The sequence below is a fragment of the Belonocnema kinseyi genome, chromosome 10, assembly GCF_010883055.1.
Source record: "Belonocnema kinseyi isolate 2016_QV_RU_SX_M_011 chromosome 10, B_treatae_v1, whole genome shotgun sequence".
NCBI lineage: Eukaryota > Metazoa > Arthropoda > Insecta > Hymenoptera > Cynipidae > Belonocnema > Belonocnema kinseyi.
In genome coordinates, this window is record NC_046666.1 from 87,336,315 (window position 1) to 87,347,403 (window position 11,089).

The window sequence follows — 11,089 nt, forward strand, 5'->3', positions numbered from 1 at the left end:
CTATACATAGGTTCTAAGTCTTACTTTATGATCAAGGGTCGAAAAAAGTTCTAGTTTTGTGATTCATGTAGTGGAAAGCCTCCAGAACAGTATCCAAAACATTGATTTTTTGTAAAAAATATCAAAAACCCCCAGTAAAGTATTTTCAATGTTTATAAATCGGTTTAAGATCGTAAAACTTGATTTTAATGTCATTTTAATCAAATTTGAATCAAATTTTCACTTTTCGCGATTTTCTGCCTTTTCATCGCCGTATGGTGGGTTGAAATTTTTGAAAAAAAAAATCAAAACATGGTTTTCGATGTTTTTTTTCCCGTAGAATTCGATTCTGAAGTCAAAAAAATATAATTTTTCTTTATTTTTTTTTATTTAAAAAAAAACCATGAAAAAACCGTAAAAAATGAGGTTTTTCGATCAAAACCCCGTAAAAAAGTAGCTGGACCCTACTTTTTTATTGCAAATTCGGATTCAGCGTCGAAAAATACATAAGAATATCTAGGTCTGGTCAATTGCACAGACACTTTTGTTTTTTTTTGTGGGCCTGTGTAACACACAGTTGAACTTTCAAACAAACGGATACATTTTCAAACAAGAACACTAATTTTATATAAAAAAGACGATTTTTAAAACAAATAATTGAATTTTCAACACAAAAATATCCATTTTTAATTCGAAATTTCAATGTTTCACCAAAAGTGGGATCGTTACAGTTTCAGTTAAAGGATTTAATTTTTAACAAAAAAAAGGAATGTACAACTTAATAGTTTTGTTCTTAATCACTTCTGAATTTCCAAATACTGTATGAAAACAAATGAATTTGTTTCCAAATAGTTATATTTAGACTATCCAAATGGTTAATTAACGAAAAAATATCGACTTTAAAGCAAAAGGATTAATTTTCTACCAAAACAGAAAAATTAAAAAATTGTATTATTAAGTAAAAAAGGTCAATTTCCAATTTAAAATATCAATTTTCAACAAAAATAGTTTAATCAAAATTTCTTTTAAAGACATTGGTTTTTGACAATCTAAAAAAGATTTTTTTTAAATAACTGAATCCTAAATGAAAAAATATTAATTTCAACCAAGAATTACGAGTTACCAAAAATTACGAGTTTTCTACAAAATCTAGAAAGTTTCGCACAAATATCTGATTTTTATCTCAAAAATATCATTTTTCAACTAAAAGTAATATAAGTAAATTTTACCATTATAGACATTAATTTAAATATATATATATATAAATTTGAAGAAAATAGTTGAATTTTCAATCATAAAGCTTCGTTTTAAACTGAAACAGATGAAGCTTCAATTATGAAGTTAGTATTCAACGAAAAATTAAATGGTTCAGTTTTTAGTTTAAAAAAATAATTTTCAACTTGAAGAAGTGCAATTAAAAAAAAACTGAGTTCTCTACCAAAACAGATTGCAATTAAAAATCTTAATATGTTTTTAACCAAAAATGGAAAGTTAAATCTCCACTTCAATAAATTAATGTTGAAAAAAAAGAATTGTCCGAAAAATTGTTGAATCCTCAATCAGCAAGATGAATTTTCAAACAAGAAAATTAATTTTCTATTAAAAAAGACGAATTTCTAACAAAATCCATAAATTTCAAAACAATTAGTTAGATTTTTAACGAAAAAAAGCACACTCTAATTCAAAAATTTAATTTTCTACTAAAAATGTCATAGTTGAATTTTCTGTTAAAAAAATTAATTTTCGACAACAAAAAAAAAACAGTGTTATGAAAATTATTTCATAGAAGATCGAATCCACTTAACATTAGGTATGTTCTGCACTTCCAGTCGCTGAATCGATCAGGAAAGCAATTATGTTGTTTTTAGATTAAATTTTAAAAGAACTTTTTTTCGTTGTAAAATAAATTCTATTTAAAAAAGATTAATTTTTAACCAGTAAGATTAATGTTTTACAAAAAAGACGAATTTTCAACCAATTACTTGATTTTTAAACTATAAGGAAACAGTTTTTTAAAAATGTTTTGTTGAAAATATTCAACAATTTAGTTGAATTTTTTGTCTGTCTTGACTGAAAATTGGTTGTATTTGACTACTTGGTTAAATGTTAAACTAATTGAGTGAAAATAGATATTTATTGTGGTAAAGTTTCATCATTTTAATTAAAAATTTAATCCTTATGTTCAAAATTCTTTCTTTCTTTGGTTGAAAATTAATCTTTTTTGTTGAACATTTCTCTAATTTTTTTAAGGTTAAAATACCTTTTAAAAAATAATTTTTTTGTTTAAAGATTCATTATTTTAGTTAAAAATTTATCTCTGGTTAAAAACTTAAGAATTTTCTTGAAATGCAGTTTTTGGTTCAATTTAGCTTTTATTGTTTTAAAATAATCATATTTTTTAGTTTTTGGTTTTTTGATTATCATCAACGTGAGTTACAAAATTGTGATAAATGCTATTCGTCAATATTAGGTGTAAATTAATTTTCAATAAAAAAAAGCTCATTTGGAATAAAATAGTTCAATTTAATATTCTGTCAAAAAATATAAAATTTGTTAAAATCCTATTATAAAAGATTAATTACAGTTTCAGGTACAGAACTCATCCCTTCGTGCCTTCTATTATTTTATATTAATATTGTGTAACATTAATTAAATATGTATAACATAGAAAAGATAGGCTTTTGGTTTATTCTTTTTCATAAAAAGGTAAATAGGCGCGCGTAGTGGCGCGCGCAAGACTACTAGTTTAATTTGAAATCACGTACGTTTAAAAATCATATATAACAAATCGAGCTTCAAAAAACTTTTTTAATTAATTTCTGAAGTATCGCATGAATGCCGTCAAGCATTTATGATGCCGCTCTCAGCGTGACATCGTAGCTATGGGGATTATGCGTTCGACTTATAAGCCTGCAGTGCGTGCGTTCGATTCTCAGCGCTTGCGGATATTTTAATAAACTGCGTTTGTCTTTAGTTATTAGTAATAAGTCTTCTCTAGTCAAATTCAGCAATAAGTTTAGTTTTAGAATAACGTGCGGAGTATAGTTAATAATCGAGTGTCAATAAAAATACGAGAAAACGGAGAAGTGTTTGTCAGAGGCTACAGAAAGGTGTAAAATCTTTAGATTAAACTTTTGTAAAGCAAATATATTTTACAATCGGATGAATATTTTTATATGCATTTGACCAAGCGCGAAAACACCGTTTGATGCTTCAAAATAATATTTCATTGATTGGGAAGTGTTTTTTTTAGTGTGTGAGGGACTATCTAGATTCTATACAGACCCTATTAATAGGCCCTCATTGGGTTGCCTACTGATGACCTCGCTAGCTGAGCGTGACGCTTTGCTTGCGCCCTCGATAGATTGCCATTTTAGGACCTCGATAGAAAATAGGAAATCTAGACAGGGCCTCTTAAGAACCAAGTTATAATTTCTACCCGGGCGTACGGGCCATACGTGTATTTCTGACTTCCTTACATTTGCTTCTGTCTTTTAATAAAGTAGTCCGGGAGCCAGGTGCAGTCCCTAGAAATTTTTCTACCACACCTATACTTTTTGAGAAAAGAATTGGCAAAGCTTTTAAAAATGCAATTTTTCCAGTTTTTGACGCTAGGTCAGAAGTACCCCATACACTTTTTTATAATCGGAGTCCACGTCATATTTTCTTAACGTGTATATTATCATAAACAAATATTTCCAGTTCGTTTAAACAAATAGCTTTTGAGTGGGACGAGTTGAAAGTTTAAGGTTTTCAGAGCCATTTAGCCTATTTCCTATTAATTGTTTAAAAAAATGTTAATAGCAAAAAACCAACAGCTCGGGGGAAGAGTCACCTAAAAAAATTGAATTTAGCATAAAAAAACCTTAGTGGCTCCATCCGAATTGAAAAGGCCACGAGACTGTGCCTGGCTCCCGGACTAAAAACCACGCTAAATCACCCATCTATAATGATCACCTTTTACCATATCTAAAATTAGGCAGAACTTGGCGGAATTAAATTTTAAATACCTGCATAAATTTCCTAATATAATTTACAAAAGAACGAAAAAGAAAGATTTGGAACATTGGTCAATATGGTCAATAGTGAGTGTAATTTTAAAGTGAATGCAAAATTCCTAACACTCTCAACAGAAATTAAACAAATTAATCGATGTTCTTCTATCCTTCTTTAATCGTCTCGTCGTCATGTAATGAACCTAATGCAGAATAATGCAGAAATTGACCACGCCGATATTCGGTTCACCATGGGTACTGTTTCATCGTGGAACAACATTTTTTATAATTTAAATTCATGATGGGTGATAGAAATAATTCGAACTCAAATTTGAGAAAGTAGATCAGCGTTTATTGTATCACAATAATCAGTATAATGGTGGGTTCGGTAGTTAGTATTCAGCTGGTCTCTTCTCAAAAACAAGATGTCTTGGTGGTGAAAATTTCGACTGCGTAAGTGGGGAGACATTGAGTGTGAGGGAAGTCCTTGAATTTGATTGGTTCGTCACGTAGACCGGGGTACATCTTTGGGGGATAAGGAAATAGAAAATTTTAAACTTTATGACGAAGGTCTGAGTAAACGATGGTACAATCTTTCAGAGTTTAGGGCAGAAAGATGTTTACACGACGTGAAATTGAAGCTTTCTTAGGGATTAGCCAAGAGGGATTAAATTATTGACCCTAAGGTTTACAGTGTTTTTAAGAATCTATTGAACGAGCAAATGACACTCTTGGAAAAATGAATGAAGTTTCATCTTAAAATAAAATTCGAAAGTTACGAAGTAACATGCCGGCCACATTGAACAACTATGTTCAAAACAAAGATAAAACGTAAAAATAGTAGATATAATTCTTCCTTACAATATTAATTAAACATAATGCAATTAGAAACAGAATAATAGTTAAATATGATAAGAATAGTACATTGAATACCGTGATACATTTGTAAAGAGTTCAAGACACAGGCTGCAATAAATTGTTTAAGAATGTTGTAAAGTGGAGTATCATATCACTGTGATATTAAAACAGGGTAATACTGAAAGTTTATCTACTGAAAGTCACCAGATAAATTTTTCATGCAATTAACTAAATTGCGGTAAGCTATGACTTTTGTTGGAATTTTCTAGTGGAAGCGGACAGAGTTTTTAAATACATCTCTTATAAAGTCCCGAGGTTGTTTTCACAGTGACTACTCTGACGATGTTGTCGGGTCCAGGATGAGTTGATACGATACGTCCCATATTCCACTGTAAGGGTGGAAGATTTTCGTCTTTCAAAAGCACCAATTTTGCGACCGTAATTGCAGCAGAATTAGAACACCATTTGCTGCGAACTGTGAGTTCGTTAAGGTATTCCTTGTGCCAACGAGACCAGAAATGATGTCGCATAACTTGAGCATGTTGCCACAAGGACAGTCTGCCAGGATTGATGTGTGTAAGATCTTCGTGAGGCAAGCCATTTAAAGGGCCACCAATAAGGAAGTGACCTGGACTCAAAGGATTAAGATCGTTTGGTTCGGAGGATTAAGGACTTATAGGGCGGGAATTTAGGATCGCCTCGATTTCTGTAACATAAATATACAACTGCTCAAATGTCAGGACAGCGTTGCGGACGGCTCGTGAAAAGTGTCTTTTAAGTGATTTCACCATTGCCTCCCTAAGCCCACGAAAATGTGGAGATCCAGGAGGAATAAATTCCACTTAATTTCTTGATTTTGCAAAAAATGATCGTCTATTTCGTTGTGTTGTTTGGAGCTAACAAGTTTGTGAAGTTCTTTCAATTCTCTGCTAGCACCGACAAAATTGGTACCATTATCCGATGACATGGATTTTGACTTGCCGCATCGTGCAAAAAATCGTTTAAGACTGCCAATGAAAGCTTCAGTGGTCAAGTCGCCCACCAATTCGAGGTGCACTGCCTTGGTAGCCATACAGACGTAGACGGCCACATACGATTTGACCCTTTTTATGTTTCGATAACGCCTTTCCTTGATGTAAAAGGGGCCGCGATAATCTATCCCGACGTTCAGAAATGGACGTGTGAATGTCAAGCAAGAGGCGGGTAGGTCTCCCAAGGTATAACTTGGAATACTTGGTTTGGCGCGAAAGCATGTTACGCAATGGTGAATAATTCGTCCAATTGCGTTTCGCCCATCAATTGTCCAGTATCGTTCACGGATTGCGTATAAGGTAGCCTTCGAACCTGCATGTTTTAATTCAAGATGTTTTTCTCGAATGATTAGATCGGTTACATGATGCTTACGGGGTAGCAAAATAGGATGTTTTTGATTTTGCGGTAATTCAGAATGCGTGATTCTTCCACCCACTTTGAGAATGCCGTTTTCTAAAAAGGTATTGAGATTAAGAATTTTGCTTTTAATGTTTATTTCCCGATTGCGCGATAAGGAGTCAACTTCGTTTGAAAAGACTGTGGCTTGAGTAAGTTTCATAATTGTGTCACCTGCTGCGCTGAGCTCTGACTCAAATAAGTATGTTACAACGCGTTTTAAGGTTCGAAAAGAGGAAAACCGTGAAAGTAGATTGAATTCGCTAGCTGCGACATGCATTACTGTCTTTGAAACATCAAGACTTCGGGTTTCTGTACACTCCGATTCACGAGGCGTCAATTTAGTTTCTGGCCAAAAGTTTTCTTCCATTTGAAGGCAAGGAGGACTGTGTTGCCAAATTGTATTTTTCATAAATTCTTCTGGCATTTGACCTCGGGATAGAAAATCAGCCGTATTCTCGCTAGTAGGCACGTGATGCCACTGACTAGGTTAAGTGTCTTCTTGGATTTGAACAACGCAGTTTGATACAAAGGTTTTCAACGAGTGTGGAGATGAATTGATCCAGTGAAGAGTCACTGTAGAATCGGACCAAAAAACATATGGACTAATCGTAAGATGTTGCAAAGCCTTGCGAGTAGATGTGTAGAGACGTACCAACAACAAGGCCGCACATAGTTCCAGTCTAGGTATTGAAACTGTTTGCACTGGCGCAACTCGAGATTTGGAACATAAAAAGGACGAATGGTGCATCCCTTCATTGTCTGTTGATTGCAAATACAGACAGGCCCCGTAACCTGTTTCACTGGCGTCACAAAAGCCATGAATTTGGATGTCACGTGAATCTTTTGTAATTACACATCGATCAAACTTCATTTTATTTAAAAGGGGTAATAGTTCTCTCAATTCTAGCCACGATAAACGAATATGCAGTGGAACCGGATCGTCCCATGTTATTTTGACTTTCCAAAGTTTTTGTATCATCATTTTTGCGTAGATAATAACCGGAGACAGTAAACCTAAGAGATCAAACAATCTTGCGACTTCTGATAAAATAGTTCTCTTAGTTAATTCACTGTATTGAAAAGTTACATGAACGTCGCGATCCTTTATTGTAAATATAATTAAATCTTAACGATGATTCCAATTAACCCCTAACGTTTTGATCATTTCTGAACAAAAGTTCTGTTGTCGAATGGTCTGAAATTCGGCTCATAAGTCGTGGATCATTCGCAGCCCACTTTCGAATAGTGAATCCGCCAGCGGACGCAAGTTTAAGCAAATCCTCACGAAGTTCTAATGCTTCGTTAAGATTGTTCGCCCCTGTTACCACGTCGTCTACATAAAGGTCACGCTTTAGAACCTGAGCGGCGAAGGGATGTGACTGACATTCATCGACTGATAATTGAGCGAGCACACGGGTTGATAAAAAAAGGTTCGTATGCAGGACCATATGTTACGGTAATTAATTTAAATATCTTGATCGGTTCATTGGGATTTTCGCGCCATAAAATTTTTTGATAAAAAGAATCTTCGTTCGCTACTTCGATTTGCCTATACATTTTTTCGATGTCACCCGTTAGAGCAAAAGGAACCGTACGAAAACGAATATAAATGGTGAAAAGGTTGCCCTGTATGGTTGGACCTACCATTAATGCATTGTTCAAGGAAATCCCGGATGAACTTTTGGCAGAGCCGTCGAAGACAACTGTGATGTCGTCTTTCTTCTCATTAAAAGGGAGCCTCACAACGTAACGACCGCTGTCATTTCTCATCGTGTTAATAGCAAAATGATCTTCACACGCTTGCTCCTCATGGGAAAGATGTTTTATAACAGGAACTTGCTCAATTTCCCAAAATTTTGTAAGCTCACCGAAGTCAGACTGATTAGTACTTTGCGTAAAATGGCAAGCGAGTGGAATTTGAATAAAATTCTGCGGCTTTAGAGGACCGTCTACAATCTAACCTAATTTGGTTTTTTGCAAGACCGCGTCGTGGCCCTTAATTTCAATTTGTCCTACACAAAGAAGTTTATAGAAAAGTTGAACTCCAATAAGAGCATCAACTTCTGCAGGTTTCTGAAACTCCGGGTCAGCTAATTTAATACTATCTGGAATTTGAAGTGATTCAAAGATTGATAGGCATTGCCAGTAACTTGTGTGTGACATGAGGAGTAATCAAAAATTAGTGCGTTTACTATACTTATTGACGCGCGATTTGAACGAGGCAATAACTGAATGAGTTGTGTTAGTAGAGCTAAGATTTAAACTTAATACCGGTATGTCAACAGGTTATTTATGCAAATTGAGTCTTGATGCCATTTTTTCTGTAATAAAATTTGGCTGTGAACCGCTGTCTAGAAGAACTCGACAGGCGTGTGGTTTTCCTTGAGAATCCAAAATGTCTACGAGTGCTGTGGATAATAGATCATGGGTCTTCACATGAATTTGAAGATTGACAGGGCAGGAATTTGACCCTGAATTGGTTGAAGTTTCGGGACTTTCAAAATTGTCTTTCTCTGCGTGTAAGAGAGAGTTGTGTCGTTCGTCACATTTTTACAGGGACCGCTACGACAGTCAGATACACGGTGATTTGGATTAAAACAATTGTGACATAAATGGTTTTTCTTCACTGCCTCCCAACGATCCGTAACCGTACGTTTCAGGAATTTTTCACAGGCGTAAATAGCGTGCTCTAATTGGCAATAATAGCAATTTAACTTGGAATGTGATACATGATGCGCATGCTGGGGAAGACTTTTTTTGAATTTATTATTAGAACCACGTTTGCTTTCGGATTTTATCTCTACATTGCTTTCAAATTTTGACTGAGGCGGTCTTATTTCTTTAAATTGTGCGCGTCGTTGTAAAAAACTTATCAAATCTTTCATAGTAGATACTGTTGATTCACCGTGAGACTCCTCCCATTTTTCGCCCAAGTGATATGTAAGTTTACCCTTAATAATAATGATGAGTAAAGTGTCCCATGAATCTACTGATTCTCTTAAAGCGCTTAATGCTCAGATATGCTTCTGAGTTTGATCTAATAAAGCGCGAATTGAAAAAGTTTTAGAAACACAGGGGAATTCAATAAGTGATTTAGCTTGGCTCTCTACAATTATCTTTTTGTTTTCATATCTGTCTTTTAAAAGTTTCCAGGCTACCTAAAGGTTATCCGCGGACGTTTCTAGAGAAGCGATTACTTCAGCCGCGTCACCTATCAAACAACTTTCTAAATGATACAGTTTCTCGATATTTTGAATACAATGTCGACTATCCACGATAGCTTTAAATGTATCTGAGAAACCTAACCACGTTTCGTAAGAACCACTAAATTTTGGTAAATTGAGATAGGGTAGTTTGTAAGTGCCCACGAATTCTGCTTGAATGTTTACAGCAGATAAAATTGAGTGTGGATCGTCTATATGACTACTTGTGCTGGAGCGCGCATTAGAAGTTATACTCATGCCTGACGTGAATATCTTTTGTGAATTTGTACTAATTAATTTTTTTATCTTTGCGGAAATTGTGAAATATCGTTTTTCAAATCTATTACGTTCATTTTTATTTATATTTTGAACTTCCGGATCGTCGGTGCTAGCATCTAACTGAGATTGAATCTTTTCAAACTCGGGCTAAAGGTCCTGATGCTTTTTTAAACGTTCTTCTAAATCTAGTGTCTCTAAGTCAGTTTTTTCATCGATAGATGATAAAAGTGTTTCTAAATTTGTCAGATACCGTTTAATGTTTCCGCGTTTAGTTTTTAATTCTTTAATTTGAGCTTTCTAGAAGTTCTGTATTGCTTCGATGAATTCTCCTTCAGAATTATCACTGGATAATTTACTATCTGGATGAAATTGATCACAGGTTTAACACCCTTATTGTTTATTGATGAATTGTATTCTTTGCACAAGAATATATAATTGAATGCATAGAGTTCCTTTTATGCCCTAGAGAACACCACAAGGGCAAATTGATTGTCACTTAATTATTACTGTTTTAATAGTGACCATTTCTTATCACGCACAGGTTTCTCACTAATTCATTATTGTTGTATAGTATTGTTTTCTCAAGAATAGTAAATTGAATGCACAAATTTCACACGCGATTTGATTATTGGTGCATTGTATTATTTTCACAAGAAAAGATAATTGACTGCACAGAGTTTTTTTATGCCCGAGAATACTACAAAGATAAGTTGATTGTCACTTAATTGTCACTGTTTCGATATGCACAGTTTTTTTATTTTTATTATTTTTATCACGCACAGCTTTGTCACAAACGCGATAAAAATCCGGATTCGAAGGTCCATTTGATGTTTCATCGTGGATCAACATTTTTTATAATTTAAATACATGCTAGGTGATAGAAATAATTAGAACTGAAATTTGAGAAAGTAGATCAACGTTTATTGTACCACAAAAATCAGTATAATGGTGGGTTCGGTAGTTAGTATTCAACTGGTCTCTTCTCAAAAACAAGATGTCTTGGTAGTGAAAATTTCGACTGCGTAAGTGGGGAAACATAGAGTGTGGGGGTAGTCCTTGAATTTTATTGGTTCGTTACGTGGACCGGGGTACATCTTTGGGGGATGAGGAAATAGAAAATTGGTGGAAATCTATATGGCCCTTAAGAATTTTAAATTTTATGACGAAGGTCTGAGTAAACGATGGTACGAGGGTAGTTCAATAAGTCCTTAGAATGAAGTATAAAAACAATTTTTTTGGGGAAAATTTTTTTTTATTTTCCAACATAATCTCCTTGGAGCTCTATACACTTGGTCAATCGCTTTTCAAGTTTTTTTAATCCTTCAGAAAAGTGCGTTTTCGGAA

General features: G+C 34.1%; 3 protein-coding genes across 3 annotated transcripts in view; all 3 read right to left on the bottom strand.

Moving 5' to 3' along the window:
• The window catches only part of LOC117182227 (calcium/calmodulin-dependent 3',5'-cyclic nucleotide phosphodiesterase 1-like), a 1,276,250-nt gene that overhangs the window by 1,139,802 nt on the left and 125,359 nt on the right, over positions 1-11,089 (bottom strand). The gene's annotated exons all lie outside the window — the stretch shown is intronic.
• LOC117181241 lies at positions 5,120-6,687 on the bottom strand. The gene is made up of 2 exons (XM_033373805.1): positions 5,621-6,687; positions 5,120-5,465 (listed from the first exon to the last, which is right to left on the bottom strand). Exons 1-2 carry the CDS (start codon positions 6,685-6,687, stop codon positions 5,120-5,122), a joined length of 1,413 nt encoding a protein of 470 aa, XP_033229696.1.
• Positions 6,751-7,245, bottom strand: LOC117181242. Its single transcript, XM_033373806.1, has one exon. It carries the CDS (start codon positions 7,243-7,245, stop codon positions 6,751-6,753), a length of 495 nt encoding a protein of 164 aa, XP_033229697.1.